Below are 27269 nucleotides of genomic sequence, written 5' to 3'. Positions count from 1 at the left end.
TATTCCGGTTTGGGCAAAAACATTTCCAAGTGTTGCAGCAGGGCACCTATAAGGCAATAAATACCTCTTTCATGATGTGCATGGTGGGCGGGCATGGGGGGGTGTTGGAGGCCAGAGGACAATTTTGGGGAGTCAGTTCTCTCTGTCCTGGGATGTGGGGATCAAATTCCGCCTTGAGGCTGAGGCTGCAAGTGTTTTTAACTGAGCCATCTCGCTCTCCCTGCCTCTTTAAGACCTGGCACCAAGGAGACAGCTCCTCCAGGAACTGGCTGTGTGGCCATGGAATTACCAAAGTCAATAATTGCAAACACTCACGGGCCATTGGGGTTTGTCGCCTTGGCCGCCAAGCGGGTGCTCCTGCTACACCTGCTGAAGGAGTCAGAAACTCAAGTCTCTACTCCAAGCCGGGGCTCAGTGCTTTTACAGCAGCAGGCTGTCTGGTTTTATCTGTCTGTCAGTCTTATCAGTTTTAAGACAGTTCAGCTAAGTAGTCCAGGCTGTTCTAGAGCTCAGTGTGTAGTCCAAGGTAGCCTTGAACTCCGTATCCTTCTGCCGTATCCTTCTGCCGTAACTCTCTTGAGTACCCGGGCTGAAAGTGCGGGTGGCCTATCACACCTGGCTCCAGCCTGCTTTTCTAATGACTTTTACAGCCGTGCCCCCATCTCCTGGGGATTATATAAATGACGTAGTGCTGCACACAGCCCACACATCCTCCGTCTGATTTAAAGCGTCTCTAAATGACTTATAATAATACCTACCACAATGTCAATGCTGCGTGAGTCGCTGGTGTGCTGTGCTGTTTAGGGGATGACGACGGAGGAAGGAGCCTGCGTGTGTGCTGCACACACGCAACCACCTAGGCCTAAGTGCACGGCGCACATCTGACAGCAAGAATGGCATCGCTCGCCCTAATTGTCTCCTCCTCTTCCTCCTCAGGGCTTCAGATGCATCGTGCTAATATTATACAGTCAGTATGTAGCTGAGGAGATTCTTTTTGTTGTTTGGCTTGGTTGTGGGGTTTTGTTTGTGTTAAGACAGGTTCTCCCTGTGTAGCCCTGGCTAGACCAAACTCACAGAGATCCTCCTGCTTCTGCTTCCAGAGGGCTAGGATCACAGAGGTGTTTCACCACACTTGCTTTCTGCTCTTTTGAGACAGGGAGGTTCTCGGTAGCCCAGGCTGACTGCATGTTAGTGGCACTCCTTCACCAACCTTTTGGGTGTGAGACCCCATGTCCAGCTTTCTCCATAACCTTTAAGAACAATTTTTTTTTTAAATAAAGCAAACTTATTTGAATATCTTTCTTTACAGTTCTTTACAATTTTGTATGCACATGCATCTTGATTATATTTATCCCTAACTTCCCCCGGGCATCCCCTAACATGTCCCCTCCCACACACACCTTCATGTCCTTTTGTTGGATTCTGTTTGTTTTCTTTGTTTTGTAACACACTCAGTTGAACTGGTGCTGGCTGCTTTGGGATGGTGACTGATGCTGTCAGCTTGACTTTGTGCGTATGACCGCGCTGCAGTGACTTCATGAACATGATGGCCGTGCCATGTCCAGATGATGGCTTCTCTGCGCTGCTCCTAACTTTTACATCCTGCAGTGTTCCCTAAGCCTTGGGGAGGCAGATAAAGCCAAATTTTATTATTTGTTTATTATTTTGTGAGTGTGTAAGTGTTTGTAGTCAGAGGCCAACTTGCAGAAATCTGTGTTCTTCTGCCAGGTAGGCCCTAGGAATCGAACTCAGGTCCTTAGGCTACTGACAAGCACCTTTACCTGCTGAGCCATCTCACCAGCCCTCTGAACATTTTCAACCCATTGTTCCCCGAGTCCTCCCATGAAAATACTATGATATAACGAGTCAACTCTACAAATGGCTGTACAGTCTCCTAAAAGCTGCCCGCATCCCTGAAATCAGCCGCCTGGGACGCCGAGCTCTGAGAAGCAATACTGGAAAACTGTTCTGAACCTTTCTGTGTCTCTGCTTCCCCCACGGCCTCGTCAGGATTAAGTGAAATAATGCATTTAGAGTGCGCGGGCTGGCACTACTTCTCAGGGCAGCCAGCCAGTCTGCTACCACTAGCGCTGGCACTTTGCCGTAAGAACAAGAGCGATGTGTGCACAGTCCATGCTAGGCCAGTGCAGCCCTGGTAGGGAGAATCCAATGGTGTCAGGCTGGAAGGGACTTTGCAAACTGTGCAGCACTGTGCCAGGTGAATGGATATGCTCATTCCTTACTCCACTTGCATTTGTGGATATCTCTGTGTGTGTGTGTGTGTGTGTGTGTGTGTGTGTGTGTGTGTGCACACGCACGCACGCGCGCACTCGCGCACGCCTTCTATCGCTCTCCACCGTTTTGTTTCTTCCACTTTTTTTTTTTTTATTTTTTGAGACAAGGTCTCTCATTGAACCTAGGTTTGCCTGCTTGGCTAGACTAGGTGGCCATCAAACCCCAGGAACCATCCTGGCTCCACCTCCCCAGCACTGGGGTTCAGGTGCTCATGCTTGCACAGCGAGTATTTTATAGACTGAGCTTCCCCCAATAAAGCTGCCCTCTTTCCAAGTACCGGAAGCCAAGCCAACTTAGCCCTCAGACCCCACATCAAGGAGAGCCAGGAGGGAACCCTCCCACCTCCGGGGAAGGCCAGGCATTCACTTGGCTTAAGATCAAAAGATCACTGACTAGAAAGCCATTTGGGCATTTAGGCCACACCCATGCATCTCAAAGTCAGCATCTGGACACACACAGGAAGAGCCACCACCCTGCTCGCCCTCACGAACTCCTGTGTGCCATCCTTTGTAATTCAGATAGAAGAAGAACCGGCCGGGCTTCTCCCCACCCACATCCATCAGCCTGCCTTCCTCCAGAGACCTACCCTTAAGGCTGTCTCCTGGGGCTTGCCTACTTCTGACTTTCCATCTCTTCCAAGTTCCCTGCTTACCTTTCTGCAGCCGGCAGCAGCCAGGCTCTCTTAGCCCTTCCCTGTTAGCATCTGGTACCTGCAGACCCAGCAGCCCACAGTGTGCATGCCCTAATAACAGTGCCGCAACCCCAACCTCCTCCTGCTCCTTCATTGCTCACATATGCGTGTCTCTCCCCCCGTCTCCCGACCCCGCAGTCTGTGGGGTTGAGGGCAGCACGCATGGTCTTGGAGCCCTCCACTTCTTGCACAGGCTTCCCCTCATCTCCCTGTAGGGAAGTGAGTGCACCAGGTCTGTGCCTTTGGTTCCCTGTGTGGCCAGTGTGTGTATCTGGCTTCTGCCCGTGTCTACTCCAGCGGTCCTGCCCCCTGGAGACCCAAATCATGCTTCTCCTGGCCTAAACCCAGACCTGACTTGGGCGTGTGGGTGATTGCAAAATAAATGCTGATAGCAGTGCCGGCCAGGCTTGGAGAGGCGGTACTGTCACGGGCTGTGCAAGGATGGGCCCCCCTCCCATGAGTCATTGACTGCTGTGAGAAAGGGGAGGGCTCAGGGCCAGGCCACGCTCCTCCCTGCCCTCCAACCTCAGCACTTCTGTCTGCTGCTCTCTGTACTCGGTCCCTTCCTTCCTCCACCCTGTGCCCTGCTGCATCTGTCTGAGTGACAGCTTCCTAAATACCCATCGCCAGGCCTCCCCACCCACCTTCCTGGAGTGTGTCCCACATTGGTTGCATTTGTCCAGTGGGCTTCTGTCCCACCTCCTGACCACCTAGAAAGAAGAAATCATGTCCCATGGATAGGTCAGGTGACGAGGCCCACACAAGCTTGCGTGGCAGGAAGGGGCAGACGCCAGTCTAATGCTACAGCTCAGGTCAATTCTGTTGTCCTCCACAGTGCTGGCTTACATGGAAGAACATTCCCGATCCCTTAAATGGGGGTGGGAGGAACGTTACTATGTCCTGTTGGGGCACACCCCCATACTCATTTCCTGTCTGATTTGCCTTTCTGGTTTGTGGCTCTTAATCTTGCCTCTAATAAACTGTGAGGTCCCTGATATTGAAGATCTTTGTGTCCTGCCAGCACCTACCTGTCCCTTGGAATAGGCAATGGTATTGGCAGTAACAATGATAGCAGTGGCTCGCATCCCTCCCTGCATACAAGCCTTAGCTGCAGATTGCAGCATTCCTACACTGCTTTCATGATAGCAAGGCATGAGGTTAGACCCAGCCACTTCACCTCGGGACCTCGGCCAGGCCACTGAGCTCCTCTCTGCCTCATTTTCTCATTCCTTTCCTGTTCTGACTCTTCCTTCCTTTCTTTCCTTTCTTTTCTTTTCTTTTCTTTTTTCCTTTCCTTTCCTTTCCTTTCCTTTCCTTTCCCCTTCCTTCCTTCCTTCCTTCCTTCCTTCCTTCCTTCCTTCCTTCCTTCCTTCCTTCCTTCCTTCCTTCCTTCCTGAGACAAGTTGTTACAGAACCATGACTGGCCTGGAATTTATTTCATAGCCCAGGCTAGCCTTAAGGTTGCAACAGTCCTCTAGCCCTAACTTCCTAAGTGCCAGGGTGACAGGCACGCGCCGTCATGCCCAGCTTGTGGAAGGGGTCTTGTTACCAAGGTGCCATTCTACACCCATCACCTCAGAAGGCAAACACCTGGCTTACGGACTCTCCCCCAGGAGCTTGAGCCACCTGCCAGAGAATGCACAGCTCAAGGTGGCGGAGCTGGGAGGAGATAGACAGACAGACACCTCTCCTGCTCATGTGCCTTCCTGGCTCCTCCCAGGACTCAGAGACTGAAGGATCTCAGCCGCTTCTTGCCATGCAGTGTTTGTTATCAGCTACAGACCGAGGTCTCTCATGGCCCTTGGGCGCCTCCATCTCACTCCACGTCACCAGGGGACTTGATACCATTTCTCCCACCCTGTGTTGATTTGAGATTCCAGGTCACCGGCATAATCGGCTTGCTCTCCTTTCTGTGGTAAATCCGTTCCTGGACCTTTGTTTCTGATCAGTTCAGATTAAGCACAGCAGTGTAGCGGCCTAGAGGAGCCTGGGCTCGCGACTGCGGTGTCTTGGAGTGCAGGGAGAAGTGGGGGGTCCATAAAGGAAGCGCATAGTTAGTAGGCCCTAGCCTATCCGCACTGGCCCGTGTGGTTCAGACAAATAGCAGTCCCTCCCCTCCGTTTGTCTGTCTGTAAAATAAAAACACAGATGTCTGTCTCCCTGCCTAGCCCCTACTAGGAGCTCAGTCTGTGGGAACTGGAAGGACACTTGGAGGAAACCCTCAATCCCTCCCTTCCCCAGGAGAGAGAGCCCTAGGTATCCTGCACACCAGACAAGTGCTCTGCTGCTAGGCCACACCCCCATCCCTGAAAAAGTGCATCTTGAAGAATTGGTGATTTCTACCACCTGTTTGTTTGAGAATTTCCTAAGACAAGGTTTCTCTGTATATCGTTGGCCGTCCGCCTGCCTCTGCCTCCCAAGTGCTGGGATTAAAGACCTACACCAGTTCTTAAGGCCAGGTGGGCCTGTGAGAGGGGCCTCAGGCTGTTGGGTTGGGTTTCCCTGAGAACAGTGAATTCCTACCTTGTGCAGCATCTTGGGAGATTCTGGGCCTGTCTGAGCCTTGCTCTATCCTGAGGGTACCTCAGGCTACTCTAGGGGGCCTCTCCCAGCAGGCCCCACCCCAAAGTATATGTCAAAGAGGGAACATTCTGGCAGGCAAAGGGTCCGTCCCTGTCCCTTAGGTTTCCTTCCTCCTGGCAGTCCAGGGACTTTGACCCTTTGGCTCATGGGAAGGGAGGCCGGGACTAAACTGGAAGAGCCAGACCAAATCTACTAGGGTTTCTGTTTTCTCTTTTCCTTCCTTTGTATTTTTAAGCAAGAGATAAATAAATGTCACTCCGAGATGACAACAGGCTGTTGGAGGAGATAAAGGGAGTGAAAGGGAGCAGAAGGGCCAGCAGCGGAGGGCATGGGGGAGAGCTGGACTCTACACTGTGATGCTGGGGGACATGAAAGAGGAGAGAAAGAGAGGAGATGGGAAGGCAAGACCAGACCGAGTGGCAGAGCGGAGGACGGGGTTGCCATGGAAACGGAAGAGGGGAGGAATGGAGGGAGAGGAAGACAGGATGGAGAAGGCAGAGGGCTCGGCAGAGGAGGGGCCTGACTGGAGGCTAGGTGACAGGAAGGGAAGCCGGGACTGGTCCTTTGGATCGGGTGGGCTGGCAAAGGAAGGAAAAGGTGACCCTGAAAGCTGACCCTGTCCAGATCTGGGTAGAGAGACCCTGGGGAGCCTGCTTCACCCTGCCTGCAGGGACTGCCTTAGTTTCTGCATCTGTGAGGTGGAAATGTCCCTACTCCTAGAGGACTGCTCAGGGTGCTCATGGCAGGGCCTGGCAAAGTTCAAACCCAGTGAGTGTTCCTGTCTCCCGTTGCTCTTTTGTGATTCTTATCTTTGCCCCCTGAACTTGTGAGCCAGAGTTTTGTTTGTTTTCGCTGTTCAGTTTAGCTGGAGATTTGGGGGGGGGGGGTCTGGCATAGATGGCATCCTTGTTGGTGAGAACGTGTGCTTTTTTTACTTCCGGAATTAGAAGGAAGACAAGGAGCCTTCCAGAAACAGGAGGCCTGCTGTCCCTCCCCATGGGGAGAGGAACTGGTCCTGCCACTCAGGGAAAGGGAGGCCAGGCCTGGCTTTCCACATGGCAGCTTGCCAAGATGCGCTCCTCAACAACCTATTTCTCATTGAGTCTGTGCTCATGGGGTTCTGCTGGGGTGAGCGAATGGGCAGGGTGTCTCCCTGGGGCAGTGTCACCTGACTGGGATGACAGATATGAAGCCAGTAATCGTCCTAATAATAATGAGATCATTAACAAGCCCTTAAAAATTATGATAGGGTCCAAGAAGGGAAAAGGACTGTTGTGGGGGGTTTTGTTTGTTTATTTGTTTTTTGAGACATGATTTTGGTGTGTAGCCCTGCGAACCTGGAGTTTATAAGGAACCCAGGGACTGCCCTTGAACTCCCAGGTGCCAGGATGGCAGGTGTGCACCGCCACACCTGGCAAGGAAAAGTATTACAAAAGGATTTAAACTTGAATTTGCGGAGAACTTAGAGGGTGGGGCCTCAGCAGGTGGGGTGGAACAGGGAAGATAGCCCGCAGCTGTGACACTTGCTAGGCGTAGAAGGCCGCGGAACAAGGAAGAGCATTCCTGGCACGGGGGACTCTGTGTGCAGATGCAGAGTCTCTTGCAGGCAAAGACTGTGATGGAAAATGAAAGCTGCGGACAGTGAAGTGGCCGCATGGGCCCAGATAAACCAGGCAGGTTCATGGGTCCTTTGATCGCCAGAACAATGCGAAGTGAATGTGGGCTCTCCATCGGGCCTGGCATCCTGCCCTGCCTGATCTGTGTCACTTGTTTGGAGCCCCTCTTTCCCCATATTCAGCCCTTACAGCCCTTCATGTTAGCAGGCAGTGTCCTGCCCAGGATGCTGAGGCGGGAGCCTTATTTTAATAGACCGAAGGAAAGCATACTAGGGCTCGAATTCCCAGGTTAGTCCGCGAGTATGGCACAGGGGTCTTAGGGTTTTGCTTCCCACCTCCGTGAGATGACAGCATGGGCTGGAGGGACCCCCTAAGTTCCAGCCCTGCAGTGAAGGTCCTGAAACTGGGCAAAACAGTTAGAGGAAAGGGTTTCCATCAAAGGCTATGGTGAAGTGTATATCCATCCTTTGCATAAAGCAAAGAGATGCGTCTCTTTGGTGGGCATGAGTGCTGTCTGATAGAAGATTGAGAGAGAGCCTGTGGCTTCCAGGGTCCTGGTGACTTGGGCAGCAGGCTGAGGCATGGGGACTTGGCCTCCGGACCATAGGCCTGGATGGGCATCCAGGCTGGAGACTTGTAGCCCAGCCTTGTCTTTCTACTGTCAGGGCTCCATTTGTGACCTCAGTGTCCTTATTTTGAAAAGAAGGTGCAGAGGGCCTGATATTGTGGTGCACACCTGTAACCCTGGTGCCTGGGAGGCCAAGTGAGGAGTGTCGTGAGCCGAAGCTAGATTCTGGGGTTTGGGAGGGGAGGTCTGAGCCAGGAGGCTGAAGTAGGATGATCTCTTGAGCTCACAAGTTCGAGACCATCTGGGTATCAGATTGTCCAAACAGAGCAGGGGCTGACATATATTAGACCTTTGTGTGGTCTGTAGATTGTGGCCCAGCTCCATGGAGCTCATGGAGTTGGTCTCAGAGAAAAGGGGAAGCCGAGGAAGAGAGAATCCAGCTACACTTCCCCTGGGCCCCTTGATGCTGTGGGTGGCCAATGGCTGACAGAATAGACTGTAGCAAGGAACCAAAGGTTTGCACAAGCGTCCAGCTTTGGGCTTTCACTTCCTCTTCTTCTCTGAGGAGAAGTGCTCTTTGCAAGTCTATCATGGAAACCAAGAGGGAGGTTTTGCTACCCTGTGAATTCCCTCTTCTTCTCTGAGGACAAGTGCTCTTTGCAAGTCTATCATGGAAACCAAGAGGGAGGTTTTGCTACCCTGTGAATTCCATGCGTGTTTCTTCAGCTCCTCCCTCTCAGGCTACCGCACCTCAGAGCCTACCTCTTCACCCCTCAGGGCCTAGGCCCTGTTTCCTCACAGTAGTGCTTAGATAGCAGGGCCAGAAAGGGAAGCTTGGGACCACAGTCTGAAGGTCTGAGTGACAGACTCTCACTGAGACCTCCTCTCTCTTGTTCCCTGAGAGCCTGATCCCTTCCACGTGAGGCCGCACCTCCTGCCGCTCACAGATCTCAGGCTCCACCTGTTGGCATGAGCTTTATTTTGCCCCCTGCTGTATACCCTGGCAGCACTTGGGAAGTGCTTGGTAAATGTGTGTTAATTCAGTGAAGACTGAGAAGAAGGGCCCACGGGCCAATTGGGCCTCCCAGTACCTGTCCTGGTTACTGCCCAGGCTGCACTGAGGAGTGGGTCCTCTTGAACCCTCAGGAAATAATTGCCACATTAAGTCAGTTGCAATTAGTGGGCACAAGAAGCCTGCAGAACACCCCTGACTTTTTTTTTTTTTTTGGTTGGTTTTATTGTTGTTGTTTTTATTTTATTTTGGAACTCACTATGTGGACCAGGCTGACCCCCAACTCACAGAGATCCTCCTGCCTCCGCCTCCCAAATACTGGGGTTAATAAAGCGTGTGCCACCACACTGGCTTCCTTTTGTTGGTTTTCAGGATTCCCAGGGTGGTGAGAGTCAAGGAATATCTTCTCATTAGGTTCTGTTGCTCCCTCCTTCAAACTGACTCTAACCTTCCAATCCCAAATTAGACCATTCTTTCCCCTCTGCCCACCACCACCTCTATCCAAGACAACATTGGTCACTTAGCCTGAGCTTCTCCCCGTCCCCACCACCACCCCAGACAGTCTTTCTCTCTGTAGCTCGTGGAACTCGCTCTGTAGACCAGGCTGGCCTCGAACTCAGAGATCCAATCCACATGCCTCTGCCTTCCGAGTTCTGTAATTGAGAGTGTGTGCCACCTGCACCCAGCCAAGACTCCTTATCCTTAAGCTGGGGTATGGGGGGGGGGTCCTATTGAGGATAGGAGCTGCCAGGGCCCTGTGTAATGAGGGGACCCTGTGTGGCAGGCAGGTGGGATGTGGGCTTTAGATACGAGATTCCAAGTAGGCCTTTGCGACCGACCGTTTTATAGATGGGAACACCGAGACTCCAAGGTGTCAGGTGACTTGCCCCTGGTTCCTGGGCTGCTATCAATCTTCCCTGGAGCCATAGAACAGAGACACAACATGAGAAGCCCGGGGCCCTTTCTGAGATGGGGAAGCCTGCTGCTGGGTCGCAAAGGGAGACTTGCTCCCTCCCAGGATCAGGCCTGACCTTCTGGCCCAGAGGTGGCCTGAGTCCTGGGAAATAGGGCAGCCCTCGGCTTCTGTGTCACCGTGGATTCCCCTCCCCCTCCCGGCCTTTGTTTCTTGTCCTCCACAGCCTCGTTCTCTTTCCCTCCCCCATCTCACTCCTCTTCTGCCCCCTTCTCTCCTCACTGCCTTTTTCTCCCCTCCCCCTCCGTCCCCTCTTTTTTCCCCTTAGCCCACTCCCTGCGTTACTGCACGCTGGCAGCCACTCTTTACCGGTGCCTTTAACATTTACTTTCTTCACACCCTGGGGAGAGAGAAGGCAGGCTGGGAAGTGGGAGGAGTTTAGCAGAGGTACCTGCACTAATGGATGTGTCCCGGCTATGCGCCGCCACCCCCCCCACCCCGTCATTAGCCACACAGTTTGGAAGAACACAGGGCCCTCCAAGCTCTCTTCCCTTGGACGTTGTCAGGAGCTTTGGTTGAGTCCCCAGCACGAGTGATAAAAGAAAGCTTTGCCTTGAGAAGGGAGGAGCCATGGGGGGCCCTGGGGGCCTGCAGCATCCCTGTGCCACAAGTGGTGTAGGTTCTTCTGCCTGGAGCAGTTTAGGTCAAGGCATCAAATAGAAGGGCTGTCACCTGTGAGAAGGAGCCAGGGGACTTGGGGACAGCTAAGCCAAAAGACTGGTCTAAGTGGATGAAAAGGATGCTGGGCTGGAGGCTACCTCCCCTCCACTTATCTCGGCCCATAAGACCCACAGGCAGAGCGGCAAGCCACTTAGCATCTCTTTCTCTCCACCTCTACCTCAATAGAGCGCCTTCTGCACACTCATGCATGTCCATGGCCGTACCAGGAGACCAGACCACAGGAACATAGAGCCGAGCCCTTGCCGCTAGGTTTCGGGCCTCTGCTGGCCCTGGGCAGCTCCTGCACTCAGTTATGATGTGACCTCCAGATTTGGCACCCTTGGAATTAGAATCCCCTGGGTGCTAGAGATGCCTGGTGCTGCCACCCAGCCCTGCTCTGCTCCTAAGAACGCCTGTCACTGTGGCTTAGGCACCGTTCCCTGGCCCATGGAGTCGGGTTGCTGTAGGGTTAAATGGGGCCTGGAGCCCTCAGGAATGCTACGGTGTAGAGCGTCTCCTGCCTGGAGAGACTGACAATTTTAAAGCCCCTAACCTTGGCCCTTGAAGAGCACCGACTCTGGGCAAGCCCCCTTTGATAGCCAGAACGGGCTCTGGCTGTTTCTGGAGGCGGAAGAAGAGGCCATGTGACCTGGGACAGGCTTAGTTTACACCTTGTATGTTGACATTAAGATGTCTCCTTGTTGGAGGGGACCCCAGTTTGGATGGTTAATTGGATGATTTCTCTCACAATAAGGAACCACACGCCCCTGCTTCCTCGGGCACGGTTGGCCTGTAGTCAGTGGTCACTCTTTTGTCTACATGGGAAGTAGGCTCTGTGCACCAATCTCTGGAGGTCGCAGGAGTGTGGGTGACAACTGGGCTTCTGAGGAAAGCCACACTATCTCATCTTGTGTCTGTTTCAAGTCAGAAACCCTCCGTAGGAGTGAGATGAAGGAACTGAAATTTGGGACACGTAGGGTGTAGCAGACCCAGGACTCAGTACTCAGCCCAGGTTCTTCTTGGTCGTCGTTACTCTTAACCTGCTCAGAACTCAGTCTGTAGCTGAGGATGATTTTGAACGGCCAACCCTAGCTTACCTTCCGAGTGCTGGCATTTTCCAGGCCTCTGCCGGCACACCCACCTAGCTTCCAGTGCCGGGTTCCAAGGACAGCTTTGCTATAGATGACCAGTCCCTCCTCCCCAAGGGTTCTACCTCAGGGAAAGTCTAGAAAGTTTGCTGAGTGCATTCTTTTTTTAAATTTTTTTATTTTATTTTTTAATATTTATTTTATTATTTTTAGTATTTATTTATTATGTATATAATATTCTGTCTGCATGTATGCCTACAGGCCAGAAGGGGGCACCAGACCTCATTACAGATGGTTGTGAGCCACCATGTGGTTGCTGGGAATTGAACTCAGGACCTTTGGAAGAGCAGGTAATGCTCTTAACCGCTGAGCCATCTCCCTAACAGGTGCCCTTGCAGTCACCAAAGCTGTGTTGAATTTGGGGCCCAAGGATGGAAAGTTTTTTTCAACCCTGTGACCATCTCCTTTCTGGGGATCGAGGACAGTAAAGCTATTGCTCATCGTTCTTCCTTAGGGCTTTGTAATTAACTAAGACCCGGGCCCTGCAGTATGCTCTTCGGGAATCCTGCGCCTTTCTTGTGTGTTCTCATTCTCAGTGTTTAGATGGGGAAACTGAGGCACAGAAGTGACCTTCTGTAATCCATTAGAAGTGACTGAAGTGGGAAATCCCTAGTCAAGCACAGCTGGGCATGGAGTCGAGGGTGTCCAGAGGTGAGCCTAGCCCCGTGGAGAGCTCTACACGGGCTCTGAACAAGAGTCCAGGTGACCCCTTCCACCAAAGCCCTGCTGTGAGCTTTAATGGTCCAAGCTTTCGTGTCTGTTGCAAGGAGGCCGGATTCCTGTCTGGGGTATTTTTAGCAGCCTCAGGAAGAGGAAGCTCCATTGAGTGCTGGGGGGGTGGGGGGGCAGGGCAGCACCAGGCCTGGACTGATTTCCTGAGGAAGGACTGTCCACCGGCTCTGTGCCTGGCCCTGTCGCCCCTCTGGTGTCACCCCTCTTCTGGAGTGTGTCAGGAACCGAGCCAGGGCAAGACCACACGAGCATCTGAAGCCCAGGAGGAGGCACCCATAGCACAAACCTGGAGGTGCCAGCATGGGCCTGAGAGCCAGCAGATGGGGCCAGGAGACTGGTGGTGGAGCATGCAAGCTGTGCTGGGAAGGGGCACCAGAGCAGGGGTCACTTTGCGCAAAGGTGGGGTCCATGGTACTGGTGGAACCAGGGGAAGGAGGACGCCTTTACTGGTTTTCCAGCTGGGCAGGGGTACAGTGGTGTTGTTCATGAGAATCTGTTAGATTGCAGACCGTGATATGAACCTGGGATCCAGTTTTAACAGTCAAGTCAGACAGTGGCCTCACAAGCATTCGCCATCGGATCTGACGCACAACTCCTGTGCCAGCTAAAGCTATCTTTATATCAGTGTGTTTGGATATCTATGCGTATGGCATTTAGTTAATTAAGAAAAAACAGTGGCTCCTATGATAGACTGTTTAGCATTAGGACTGACCAGCAGTAGCCCATGTTTGGATGGAACTTAATCTATTTTTGTCTGTTGTATTGTTTTTAGTGTGTGTGTGTGTGTGTGTGTGTGTGTGTGTATGTGTGTGTGTGTTCCTCGTTCGTGCAGTCATACCATCGCTAATGGCAACAATTGTTTAACACCTCAGTACATCCCAGGGTCTGTGCAGAATTAATTACCCCAGCAGCAGCACAGCCATAGGACTCTTGATGTGTTTTAGTATGTGGCACATTATATTTTGAGTAGGTGGGTTTTTTTTTTTAAATCAGTTCTTAAAATAATAGAGTAATTAATTTTTAAAGCAGAAGGGCTGGGGCTCTGGCTCAGTAGAAGAGTGCTTGCCTAGCATACCCAAAGCCCCGGGTCCAATCCCCAGCTCTGCAAGAAAGAAAATTAAAAAGCTGTTCAACTTCATTCATAAATCACCAGGCTTGGAGACACGTCTCTAATTTCAGCCCTCGGGAGGCTCGGGCTCTCAGATAGCAGATTCCAGGCTAGCCTCAGCTACACACTGAGATCTCAGATATAGCAGATTCCAGGCTAGCCTCAGCTACACACCGAGATCCTGTCCCAGAGGAAGTAGAGTTATAGTTGTGCATTTTGGAACAGATTTCTGAGGGCCCCATGATGAACCTATAAGACACAGCTTAAAGAACTGTTGAACATGGGCGGGGAATGGCTCTGTGGTCAAAGTGCTGCACAAACCCCAGCTCCCAATTAAAAACTCCAGGTGTGCCCAGGACTCGGGAGGGAGAGGCCGTCAGATCTCTGAGTTCGGGGCCAGCCTGGTCTACAGAGTGAGTTCCAGGACAGGCTCCAAAGATACACAGAGAAACCCTGTCTCAAGGGTTGGGGTGGGGGTTCCAAGAATCTAAGTGTGGCAGCACATACCTGTAACCCCCGAGCCGGAAGGCAGAGTAGGGGAATCCCTTGGGTTTGCTGGCCAGGTAGACCCATTAATTGATAAGCCCCAGGTTCAATTAGAGACCCTATGTAAAAAAAAAAAAAAACAAAAAAAACCTAGCATCATTGGGCTTTATGCAGGCGCACACATGACACATGCACCCATACCACACACGTGGACGCACATGCCCACACCACACAGAAGGGGGGGTGTGATGAAACGCTGAGCGGCCGAGTGTGGAGCACTCATTTGTCGTCCTCGTAGTTGGGAGGCTGAGGCAAGAGGGTAATGAGTTTGAGGCCAACTCCAACTACATAGTGAGACACCTGTCTCAGAGGAAAAGAATCACAGATGCAGCCCAACCCTCCTCCCTGTTTTACAGATGGAAAGACTCAGGAGGTGGGGCTTACCCAAGCCCTCTAGAGAGAGGAGGGGATGGCTAGACAAACAGAGGTTGTCATTGCTCCCCGTAATTACACGCATATCCCATTCTCAAGGCAGGGGTCACATGACATCAGAGCCACACACACCCCAAATTAGCTGGGCCCTTGTCCTCGCTGAGTCTGTTACCCCCCCCCCCCCGCGCCCCCAGCATGGAACTCGCAATATTAACATGCTCTTTTCCTCCCACAGAAATGCCCTCCTAGCCAGCCGCCACAGGATGGAGGGCTTCATGGACTCAGGGACACAGACGGACGCTGTGGTGGTGCTGTCCTTGGCTCAGGCTGCCGTGCTGGGCCTGGTCTCAGAAAATGAGCTCTTTGGAGCCACCATAAGTGCTGAGGCCTTCTATCCAGACCTAGGGCCAGAACTGTCTGGGACAGCTGTGGGGGAGCCAGGACCGCCAGGACCCGACATCTATCAGCTGGCCTGTAATGGGCGTGCCCTGGAAGAGCCCCCAGAAGAGGAGGTGCTGGAGGTAGAGGCAGCCTTTGAGAAGCACACCCGGAGGAAGACGCGGCCTCCCGTGCGGCTGGTACCCAAGGTCAAGTTTGAGAAAGCGGAAGAGGAAGAGGAACAGGAAGTGTATGAGGTATCTGTGCCTGGTGATGACAAGGACCCGAGCCCTGCAGAGGCTCCTGCCGAGGTGGCTGGTGGTGGCTGCGAGGCCCTGGTGCAGAGCAGTGCCGTCAAGATGATCGACCTCAGCGCCTTCAGCCGCAAGCCCCGGACGCTCCGGCACTCACACTTGCCTCGAACTCCAAGGCCAGAGTTGGACATGGCCCCCTTCGATCCTCCTTTCCCCAACCCAACCCGGGACGGCTTCCCCGAGCCCAGCATGGCACTACCTGGACCAGAGACTTTGCCCACCGAATGTGGTTTTGAGCCGCCCCACCTGGCCCCCCTGAGCAATCCTGAGCCTCCCACCATGACATCGCCAGAACTCGTCAAACCAGAGCAGGGCTTTGTGTGGCAGGAGTCCAGTGAGTTCGAGGCCGACCCGGCAGGCTCCACGGTGGAGCGGCACAAGAAGGCACAGCTGGACCGGCTGGACATCAATGTACAGATTGATGATTCCTACCTGGTGGAAGCGGGTGACCGCCAGAAACGCTGGCAGTGCCGCATGTGCGAGAAGTCCTACACGTCCAAGTACAATCTGGTGACGCACATCCTGGGCCACAATGGCATCAAGCCACACTCATGTCCACACTGCAGCAAGCTCTTCAAGCAACCCAGCCACCTGCAGACGCACCTGCTGACACACCAGGGCACACGGCCCCACAAGTGCCAGGTGTGCCACAAGGCTTTCACTCAGACCAGCCACCTCAAACGTCACATGCTGCTGCACTCTGAGGTCAAGCCCTACAGCTGCCACTTCTGCGGCCGCGGCTTCGCCTACCCCAGCGAGCTTAAGGCCCACGAGGTGAAGCACGAGAGTGGCCGCTGCCACGTCTGTGTCGAGTGCGGCCTAGACTTCTCCACCCTGACCCAACTCAAGCGCCACCTGGCCTCCCACCAGGGCCCTACCCTCTATCAGTGCCTCGAGTGTGACAAGTCCTTCCACTACCGCAGCCAGCTACAAAACCACATGCTCAAGCACCAGAACGTGCGGCCCTTCGTGTGCACGGAATGCGGCATGGAGTTCAGCCAGATCCATCACCTCAAGCAGCATTCCCTCACCCACAAGGTAAGGCCACCAGCCTCGGCTGCTCCACCTGCCCCTCCCTCTCCAGCACACCGAGGTTCCGGATGAGATTTCCACAGGTAAACTTTTTTAAAGGTGTACTTACATTTATTTTACCTGTCGAGTGTTTGACCTACATGTATGTCTTTGAACCACAGCGTATGCCTGATGCACATGGAGGCCGGAAGAGGGCCTCAAATCTCCTGGGCCTGGAGTTATTATTCCAGGTGGTAGTGAGCTGCCTGCCATAGGGTGCTGGGAATCTAACCTGGGTGCTCCTTAACCACCGAGCCATCTCTCTATCTCTCTAGCCCAGACTTTACTTAATTTCATACTTAGAGATTTATCTTAGTAGAGTATTAGAAACATAATTAAAATGAGTTTTTGAGAAAAACTAATCTTTAAGATGTTTTTGGGACCTGGGGAGTTGGTTCGGTGGGTAAAGTGCTTGCTAGCCCCTGTCGATCCTCCTTTTGCTGTGTTCAGGTTCCTAGCACTCCCATAAGCTAGCTATGGCAGTGTGCATCACCCCACCAGTGAAGAGAGAAGGTGGGTGGGTGCCCTCGGCTCACTAGCCAGCGGGCATAGCAAAAAACAGAGTTCACTGAGGTCAAAGAATCAGGCGGAGAAGCAATTGGAGGAAGATACCTGCCCTTGCACCTGGGCAATTGCACGTATACACAGGCGTACACACACACACACACCACAGAGAGAAGAGGAGTGTAAAAGATTTTGGTGTGAAGTGCTTGTGGACCTCCCGCAGGGCTCAAGGGTCCCTCCCTGTTTCCCAGATGGGGAACTGAGTACAGGCGGGTGGATGCCAGGACCAGAAATGCAGAGGATAGCTTGGCGTTCTTGATATCACAACAAAACCTTCAGCTTTCCTTTAGGAAAAGGCAAAATATATATGATTTTCCAGTTCTTCTTCCTGGGGCCAGGCCACTGGTTTTCTTCCCCCTGCCTTTCAGCCATCACCATGGCCCCCAGAATGGCCTTACACCCTGGAAGGTAGAGTGGACTCTCTTAGGCCTAACCGTCCCGTGCTGGCACTTGGCTGACCCACGGTTTCCTTCATACTCCAGCCAACTTAACCTTTCAAAGCTGTGAGTAGCCCTTCCTCTGTACGGTAACCTGTGGTGGCAGATGTGGATATTACTCAGCCTGCAGGCCAGGAGCCTGAACTTCTGCAGCCCCCAGAACTTTTCTGCTAGAGCAGGGAGCATGGCAGGTTCCACTGCAGAGGCTTGACCTGTCTGTTGTAGTAGCGGCTGCTAATATAATATTATTATAATGTTAAGGGTTCTGACACTGAGTCCGGGCTCATCAGTAAGACTCTAATTGATTATTAATGTCTGTGAGGGTGGGTGTGAAGGATGATGTGTGCACCGTGTATCTGCCATCTTTCTCTGCTCAGAGACTTCAACCCTTACCTACTGACGTGCCGAGAGATAAAGGGTTGTGACGAAAGCTGAGACAATCTGTGTCAGTGTCTTAATTTGCCCACCTCTCCACCCTCCCTCCACACGTCTGTGCTTGTAACTCTTGAATGGGGCCCCCTGGTGGTCGTGGTCTGCCACTGTCACAGAATAACAAGGACGTACCTCTCGAGCAAGAGCACCTGCCTTTGCTAAAGTATCATAAATACCCCGGGTTCGGTCACCAGCACAGATGCCCCAAAACACATAATACCAAAGTTTTATGTTAGATAATTGGGACAGCAGCTGTGACCGCAGACATGCCTCTGTCTCAGTGAAGTTCTCTTCCTGCTCTCCCAGCATCCCCTGTGCACACAGCCCTGTGCTGAGTGTCAGCTCCAGGCCATAAAGAGGCCTGCGACAGCCCAGCCCAGACAGTTTGCTCTGGAGCCAGTGTCTCCATGATAAGAATCATGGTGGGGGGCGGGGGAGATTAGTGCAACTAGAAACTTAGAAACTCCTGGGCCATCCCAGACCCCGCTGAATGAGCCTCTCTAGGGTGGGGCTTCAGGCTGTCTGCTGGAGAGCAGCTCTGGGTGGCTCTCATCTCCAGGGAGAGCTGGGAAGACACACCTTCAAGGGTGCTGTGGGAGAGCAGGGAGCTTTCACTACTCAAGAGTTTTATGCAGCGCTCAGTGTTAGCCATTTTTCCTTGTGGTGCACAAAGGTTTTTTTTTTTTCTTTCTTTCTTTTTTTCTTTTTCTCCCAAGTGTTGGTGATTAACCCAGGATTAAACTTTGGTAGATGAGTGCGCTAATACTGAGGATATACTTCCAGCTTCCCCTGCCTACACATACACACACACACACACACACACACACACACACACACGCACAGCAGAGTCTCACTATGTATCCCTGGCTGGTCTCAAACTTAGAGATCTGTCTGCTTCTATGCCCTTTTATATATTTACTTTTATATATTTTCGTATTTACTTTTATTTATTTTTATATATAATGTAGATATAATATAGCTATATAAAATATAAATCTATAAAAACATATTTCTATTTTAATAAATACTTTTATTTTTTTATGTTTACTTATATACTGACTTTTCCATATAGAGGTGTTTTGCTTGCGTGTATGTATTGTATGTGTGTATCCCACATTACATGGAAGCCAGAAAGGGTGACAGAACTGGAACTGGAGTGGCAGAAGGTTGTGAGTCTCCACATGGGTTCTGGGAACAGAGCTCAGGGCCTCTGGAAGAGCAGCAAGTGCTCTAACCACTGAGCCATCTCTCCAGTCCGCCACGCCTCCCCCCTGGCTCTTACTGATAAATTGTCTCTGTTGGCCTTGAATTTGCTGGCCTACCTTTGGGCTTTCCTCCCTGCTGTGTCAATCTCCCCTGAGTATCTGGGGGTTAGCAGGCCTGTGCCTCCATGACTGGCAGCTTTTTCTTGTTCGCTTCTCCCTACTCCTGCCAACTTTTTGTTATTTTATAGACAGGTTCTCACTGCATAGTCCTGACTTGCCTCAAACTCAGACCTAGGACACCTTGCACATGCTAGGAAGACTCTCCTCCACTGAGCGCTGTCCCCAGCAATACAGCTTTAACCATGTTTCCAAGGGATTGTCCCCCGAGAGATGTAACTGAAAACAAACAAGCGCATCCTTTCTTTTTTCTTTTTTTCTTTTTCTTTTCCTGAGACAGGGTTTCTCTGTAGCTTTGGAGCCTGTCCTGGAGCTAGCTCCTGTAGACCAGGCTGGCCTCGAACTCACAGAGATCCACCTGCCTCTGCCTCCCGAGTGCTGGATTAAAGGCGTGCATCACCACCGCCTGGCTGCACATCCTTGTTGTAATAATGAAAGTTGTCCAGACAAAGGCATTGCCCTGCTGACCGCAGGCCTGTGGTGCTGGCTTCTGGCAGGTACACTTGCCTGTTTACTGGACGAATGAACTGAGAGGTGAACAGACGGACGGACGGACGGATGGATGGGTGGATGGGTAGGTAGACCCCTTATATCTCTGCACACTGGTACAGCCGACCTGCTTACACACCTACCTGGCAGGCAGGGATGGGAAGGCACACTGTTTGTGTCTGCCTTGTCCTGGAAGGCATCCTGGAACAGCAGCCCTGCCCTACCCCAGAGCTGGCTAGCAGAATAGCTCAGCAGGTAGAGGTGCTTGCCCCCAGCTTGATAACAGCACCTGCTGCTCAGAACCCAGTTGGTGGAAGGAGAGACCCAAGTTCTGAAAGTGGTACACACACACACACACATACACCCACCCACATACATACATACACACACAGAGACAGACAGGCACATATATACACACACATGCTTTTTTTGTAAAAAGAAATTCCCCAGCCGCCACACCTGTTAGTGCCCCAACCCTGAGCGGTGCCTCTGCCTCCCCAGGGCGTGAAGGAGTTCAAGTGTGAGGTGTGTGGCCGAGAGTTCACCCTGCAGGCCAACATGAAGCGGCACATGCTGATCCACACCAGCGTCCGGCCCTACCAGTGCCACATCTGCTTCAAGACCTTTGTGCAGAAGCAGACGCTCAAGACCCACATGATTGTGCACTCGCCCGTGAAGCCATTCAAGTGCAAGGTACGGGACCTGTCCCCACGGCTAGCGTTTGCCCACCCGGGTTTGGAGGGGCTGAGGAGGGCAGGTGGGGATCAGAGACTCGAGAGGGCGTGAAGGTGGCAGTGACGTGAGCTGCAGTTCCCACCTCCAGCGCAGGGCAGGCAGGAGATGCAAGGAGCAGCGGTCCTTTGCCTCCCTCCGGTCACACAGGGAAGGACAGCGTGCTGTGTGTGTGTGTCAGGAAGCGGGAGGAGATTGGCCAGGATGGCAGGCTCCCCACAACCCTCTGCTGCCTTCCCCGTTCCAGGTGTGTGGGAAGTCCTTCAACCGCATGTACAACCTGCTGGGCCATATGCACCTGCACGCAGGCAGCAAGCCATTCAAGTGCCCCTACTGCTCCAGCAAATTCAACCTCAAGGGAAACCTGAGCCGGCACATGAAGGTCAAGCATGGCGTCATGGACATCAGCCTGGACAGCCAAGGTGGGTGGGCTGTGCGCAGTGGACAGAACAGGGGTGACAGCGGCATGGCGCACTCAGTAGGGAGGCTGGCCAAGGCCGAGACCTCACTGAGGTGGGCTCAGGTCTGGAGAGAGGGAGAGCCTGGGGAGCCGTCGTGGCAATAATGGGGTATTTATGTCGTCTTCCAAGGACTTCCATGGGCTCACTAAAACAATAATAAAAACCATAACTTACACATGTTGAGTGCTGTGTAACTCATGTGACCCTCAGAGGGAGGCTGGCTCTGCCATCACTCCTCCTCTAGCAGAAACTGCAGGGCCGAGAGCAGGCAACCCAGTCACAGCCCACAAGAGCCGTAGATGAGCCATCTCTCCCATCGTTAGCACGAGATACTCTGATGATTTCAAATGAACAGATGGGGAAGGGACAAAGGGGGAAACTGTGAGGTCACACCTCCCAGTGCACATGGCATTCAGAGAGGTCAGGACAATCAACCAGCCTCGGTGCCTGCTGGAAAGAACGAGAGCCACATATTCAGGAGAGGGACAGGTAGCCCTGCCGTTAACCTTTACGAGAGGAAAACCTAAAAGAAATAAGTAATGTAAGAAAAAGAATTAAAATAGAAGCCAAGGTCTAAGAGGGCTGGGTGTGGTGTGGTGCACACTTGCAATTCTAGCACTCAGGAAACTGAGGCAGGAAGACTGTCATTCAAGGCCAGCATGGGGCTACACAGTGAGCCCCTGCATCACATAATAACAGTAATAAATGAAAGACTTTCCAGAGAGGCTAGGTGCAGTTGCACATATCTGTAGTGTAAGCACTTGGGATACTGACTGAGGCAGGAGGATTACCATAAGTTTGAGGTCAAGCCAGGCCACATAATATAAGACCTTGTCTCTCAAAAAGAAACTGAAAACAAAAAGGCAAATCAATTTCCAGAGAATCCTGTATCTTGGCAACAGGTAGAGATCTCAAGTTGTTATGAGACACCCCCACTTCTGTCTAGTCACAGCAGAGCTGACCATTGGTCTCCAGCTCCATTGTGGGGAGGTGGCAGTTGATGGTGCATCCCAGAGGCTCCTCCCGAGGAGGTCTCTCCAGGCAGTGTCTTGGCAGCAGCCAGAGGAGTTGACTAGCCATTCCCAATTATTCATTACAAATGACTGGTGACTGATTTTGGAACATCTGGCCAGTAAATGGCCTAGAGTTTCTGGCAAAGCAGGTGACATTGTAGCTTGTTGAAGCTAATCTTCCGGTAGTTTCACCAAGGCTGTGTTGGTCGTTAAGAAGGAACCCTACAGCCTGCATGGGATGCTCTCTGTAGTCCGTGACACACATGGCTTCACTCCACCCTGGACTCTTCATTACCAAAGGCTCTCTGTTCCTTGCTTAATGTACCTCCCCAGAATCTCCCCAAGACTGGCTTAAACGGCTGGGCTTCCAGCAGTTTCTGGGATGCATTTCCAATAGACTCCCTTTGAATGCCTTTGATATAGCCCTTACAGGATGATGTCTCATTGGCTGCCCACGGGAGTGACTTGAGAATTTCCTTTAACATTTAATTTTATGTGTCTGGGTGTTCTGATTCCATGTGTGTCTGTGTACCATGTGCTTGCCTAGTGGAGTCCAGGAGAGGCCGTCAGATCTGATGGGAACGGAGTTGCAGTTGTGAGCCACCACGTGGGTGCTGGCAGTCAAACTTGAGGCCTCTGGGAGAATAGTGTGCTGAACATTGAGCCATCTCTCCAGCACATTTGAAGATGGCTGAGTCTGGACTCCAGAGGTGTCTGGCGGGGGTCTGGACTTTGAAGTACTTTGGATTGTTCCCTGTGTATCATTTTGAGAGCTCTACTACAGTGAACTTCCCTTGTAGCTACTCCCCAGCAGAGACCAAGTCAACCTTGCCCTTTTGCAAATGACCAGAACTATCAAATCTGGTTCTCAGGGACAAGAGGAACAGTCCCTTTCCTCACTTCCAGGATGCTTAGCATTGGTCCCTCCCTGACTGTACCAGAGGAGTGAAGTGGCCATGGGTCCTGGCCGTCGGCTGCATACCCACATAGCTCTGCTGTGAAGCTGGACTAGGTAGCTTCTTTCCAAGTAAAACGCCTCACAGACTTAGTTGTAATTTAGGGAGGTGGGCCAGTGCGCATGCCCTGATGAGGCTAGCGTACACCAATAATCCCAGCACAGGGACACAGGAATTCAGCGCAATCCTCAACTATATACTGAGTTCAAGACCGGCTGGACATAATGGAGATAAAGCAGGGTCATGGACACTTGGCTTGTTTAATAGTCAGTGGCAGAATATGATGATATGGTTGTAGGCTTCGAAGGGAAACCACCGACGCTCGGCTTGCTGGGGCACTTAACCTCGTTTACAAGGTCAGGAGGGTTCTGTGTGTTCCACGCAGCAGCTCCACAGTTTGAAGGCGTTGGAGGTAGCTCAGCTGGTAGAGAGCACTCGCTTAGCAGGCACAAGGCCCTGGGTTTGATCCCAGCAATCCATAGGCCAGGTGCACCACTCTGATCCAGCATTCTGGAGGACCAAAAGTTCAAGATCATCTTTGACTATATAATGAATCTGAGGACAGTCTGTCTGGGCTTCGTGAGATTTAGTCAAAATAAAGAAAGCAAGCCGTACATGGTGGAGATCATCTTTAATCCCAAGCATCAGGGAGGCAGAGGTAGGCAGTCATTTGAATTCAAGGCCAGCCTGGTCATATAGTACATTCCAGGATAGCCAGGGTTTGTATAAAGGGGCAGAGAGGAGGATTGAAAGCTCAGGACATGGTTAAAGGTGGTAGATCAGACCCTTGACAATGACATCAGGGTTCGGCTACCTCTGTGAGACCCCACAGCCCCAACATTTTCTCCTGGACTCAAGATGACCCCCAGTAGCCGCCAGAACACTGAGCTTCCTGGCACATCCAGGAAAAGCGGTCTCCCTTTCCTAAAGCAAATAACTTGCCCATCGACCATTTCCTTCTGACCCAGTGGTCAGATTTAGGTTACATGCCAGTTCCGAGCCACTCATTGGCAGATGCGGGGTGAATTTGACTCCCCCAGGTGATATTTGGATGTCCTAACTGGGAAAATGCTCCTGGCGTCTGATGGGTAGAATACAGGATACTAGGCTATCCTGTGGGACAGGTAGCAAAGAATCAGATCTAAGTAATGTCAAAGTGAGGAAGCCCATCTTGGACCTATCAGGTTAAACCTTGGGCTGGGTCTGTGTCCAGGCAGAATGCACTTAGCCGGTGAGCCTCAGTCCCTGCCAGCCAGGCTCTCAGGGCGACCAGTTCATACCAATTCATATCCCTCAGGAGAAGCGCTGGCTTTGCTGCCACAGCAAGCTTTATTGGAAAATTTCAACTTGACAGAATTGCAAGGGACTTCTCAGGCAGTCTTCTGTCTCCGGAGGTGCTTTGACAACCTACCTTGGCTGAGAACCCAGGCCCAGGATGGGGCAGGTTTGGTACACTAACCGTGGAGAAAGGGCACCCTCCGGTGCTGAGGTCGAGCTTTGCAAGGTCACAGGACTGCTTGACGGATGACCTTGGGGAGTTGCTCAACCTTTTGCTGGCACTGGATGAGATGAAATCTGGGAAGCACTAGGCAGTGAGCACTACATGAGTCACATAGGAAGGGGGACCAGTGACAGACATTGTGGAGATGACCCAGAAGGGCTTAGTGACCTAGCAGGGGTGAGGGAATATAACCCAGAAGTCAAGGCCAAGCCAAGGATCTGTTCTGCCCGAGGCCCTCGTACACCCAGCGGTAGGGTCCATAAATGCCTCTGAATGAGAAGACTGAGAAAACAATGGCTGGACTTTAAGGTCCCCCACTTCCCGAAGGACACTGGGGATGGCCAGTGCTTAGGCCTAACTGTGCCCCTCTCTTGTAGACCCCATGATGGAGCTGGCAGGCCCCGACCCCTCTGAACTTGACAGCCAACAGGAGATGGAGGACTTCGAGGAAAACGCCTACACCTACACCAGTGTGGACAACAGCACCGAGGCCAGCGCCCTCACTGAGCAGGCCATGAAAGAAATGGCCTACTACAATGTGCTATAGCAGGCCCGCTGAGTGGGCGGGGAGGGCACAGGGTGAGACCCACATACTGAGGCCTGCACCTCTGCAGCCCAGAACCAAGCTACTGCCCGCTGCCCGCCCCCCTCCCTTCCCCCAGTCATTTGCACCACTAGGGACCTTTAGACCAAATGGAGACTGTACTACTGTCCTTGCAGGGAGCTGGGCGTAGACCTAGGCATCCCGGTGAGGGAAAGGTAACCAGGAGGCCCAGCTCTGGTTCTCCTTGGCCTGCTGCTGTGGGTGGGTAGGGGAAATGCTAGTGAGGTCTCTTACAGGCACGGGGGCACAGACTTAGACGTCTTCTCCAAGCTGACTCTGGCCTTTAAGGACATCTGAGCTCCTGCACTGGTCAGCACTGCCCACCCCAATCCTGCTCAGACCCAAGAACCTCTTCCCTTCCCCTGTCACTCAACAGCCAGGCAGGGCATTCTGCCTTCTACCTCCTGGGCCTCCCCTTGCTCCATCCAGACATGCATGCGGCCCTAGCCCTGGCCCTGCCTGTAGGAGAGCCGGGGAGCCCAGCCTCCAGAGCCCCCTCCCAGCCAGCCGGCAGAGCGCCCTTGTCCTCAGCCCTGTTGGGAAGACCATCCCCAGTGTGCATTTCAGTGAACTTCATCCAGTTCTGTCCCAAGCTCAGGCACCAACCAGCGTCCTCACCAAACAAAATCAGGACATGTCTTGTGTCTGGCACACATTAACAAGGACCCGTTGAACCAAGGGGAAGGGCAGGGTGACATCCCTGGGACCAAGAGGAGGACTAGAATGGTTTTTGTTTTTGTTTTTAGGAGCAAGCAGGTGTTGTAAGGAATGGGTGAGTTGAGGCTCAGCAGGCTCCCAGGGAAGGGCATATTTAAAAAGGAAAACCATAGACAGGGGGAGGGGAGGATTCAGTTTTGGGCAAGTGAGGATATTTTAAAAGTAATTTTCCAACTCTCTCATCTGTCACCTTTGATGGAGCAATGGAGAGGCAAGCTGAACCTTTCCTGTGTACTGTACACTCCCTGATTCCCTAAAGCAGCCAGGCATGGTGTACTTGGGCCCAGGAGGAACCCATGATCTGTGACCCGTGCCCTGGCCCCAGGCTGGGAGGGAGGGCTCAGAAGGCTAAGGCAGGAGGGAAGGAGTCAGAGAGCCTCCCAGGCCCTCTCCAGCTGTGGCTCTGCCATCCAGGGAACCAAGGTCTCTGACTCCATGCAGCCAGCTGCCCCCTCTCACCTGCCCACTCTCCTCCCCTCTACCCTTCAGGTAGTGACGAACACATTCAGAAACTCCATAGCACCCTAACCCTGCCCATAAATCCCAAGGCCCCTCAGGGGAGGAGCAGGCAAGGGCCAACCCCGAAAAGGCACAGATGAAGCCACCAGCTTTGGCTGAAAAACCAAGACGGGGGATCCAGCTGGGGTGGAAGGTGCTGATCTGAAGTGCAACTGCCCCCAAGCCTGTGTCCCTTAGTGAGACACCAAGCCAGGCCTCAGGGTAACTGTTCCAAACCGGGGGCGAGGTGGACACACTGGCCCACGTGTGGTTTCCCAAGGCCCCCAGCCTCCCAGGTGCCCACCATGATGACCCTCAGGTGGCAGTGATTCGGTATCACTGTACAAGACATTTCTCCTGCTAAGCAGAAGGCGCCACCCCTGCAAACTACCTCTTCCCACAATGACTTTCTCCCCTGGTACCAAAAAGCACCCTGTACCTCCTCCTGCCAATGCAGTGGCCTTGGTCTTGGAAACAGAAGGGAGAAGTCTGACCTGGGTGGGGTCTCTCATTGCCTCCCAGCCCGCCATTGGCACAACCCTCTGAGGGGTACCATGCTCAGAAAACCCCCGGCCCTACGCCTTGTGCCTGGGCAATGCAGAGAGGAAGGTACAACACAGTGCACAGTTGGAGCTGGGGGCGGTCCTGGCAAGGCTCCGGCCTCACCTCTCCCAGCCTTCTGGAAAGGGTAGCTCAAGCCCTGGTCGGATTCCTCTCTAACTTATTGACGTGTACACAAACCAACTGTTTAGACTCCACTTGTGCAGAGCCCTACTGTGTTTTTATGTTCCTGTTTAAAAGAGAAGTTTACTTAGCAATAATTATAAATAAATGGATATTCTTTAGCGAGGTGACTGTACATGCTTCTTCCCGCTGCTTCTCCCCTTGAAGGTCCCAACAAGGCTCCCCAGGCACATACCAGACAGCCTCCCTCTCTGGAAGGGCAAGACTGTCCCAGCCACCAGACTTGCCATACACTTGGGGGACACGCACCAAGCCCCAACCCAAGGGTGGGATTTTATTTGAGACAAGGTACCCCAGATCTACCCATGGAGAGCTGTGATTACAGATGTGTACCCCCATACCCGGCTTCTTTTCCACTTCTATTGTTACAGTATTGAGAGGCTTTGAAACAGGGTCTCATCTAGGCTGGCCTAGAATGCACCTGTCTTCCTGCCTCAGTTTCCCAAACGAAGATTATAAGTATGTGTGCACACTCTGACCTGTTCAGAGTTTTTGTTTTGCTTTTGATTTTTGAGACAGACTCTTCAAATTCATGGTGATCTTTCAACAAGTTCTGGGATTACAGGCATGCACTGACATAGCTGGGTTTGTGGGGTTTGATTCCCCCCAAATATCCCCACTCTGAGGTTGGTTGCATCTGCAAACATAAAACCTGTGGCTGGGGGCTGGAGA

General features: G+C 52.5%; 1 protein-coding gene across 6 annotated transcripts in view; it reads left to right on the top strand.

The window, feature by feature from the left end:
- Znf710 (zinc finger protein 710) overlaps window positions 1–26702 on the top strand; it is a 68707-nt gene extending 42005 nt beyond the window's left edge. For all 6 annotated transcript variants that reach the window (XM_085682600.2, XM_085682601.2, XM_048434896.3 and 3 more), the window contains exons 2-5: window positions 14540–16034; window positions 19873–20064; window positions 20351–20525; window positions 24412–26702. In XM_085682600.2, coding sequence (XP_085538726.1) covers window positions 14568–16034; window positions 19873–20064; window positions 20351–20525; window positions 24412–24581 — 2004 coding nt within the window. In that variant the 5' untranslated portion in view covers window positions 14540–14567 and the 3' untranslated portion in view covers window positions 24582–26702. The remainder of the gene's footprint in view (window positions 1–14539; window positions 16035–19872; window positions 20065–20350; window positions 20526–24411) is intronic.
- The last annotated feature ends 567 nt before the right edge of the window (window positions 26703–27269 follow it).

This window comes from Myodes glareolus, chromosome 24, assembly GCF_982192425.1.
Source record: "Myodes glareolus chromosome 24, mMyoGla1.1, whole genome shotgun sequence".
Taxonomy (NCBI): domain Eukaryota; kingdom Metazoa; phylum Chordata; class Mammalia; order Rodentia; family Cricetidae; genus Myodes; species Myodes glareolus.
Note: the sequence above shows the minus strand (reverse complement) of the source record. Positions and strands in the feature narration are given on the sequence as shown.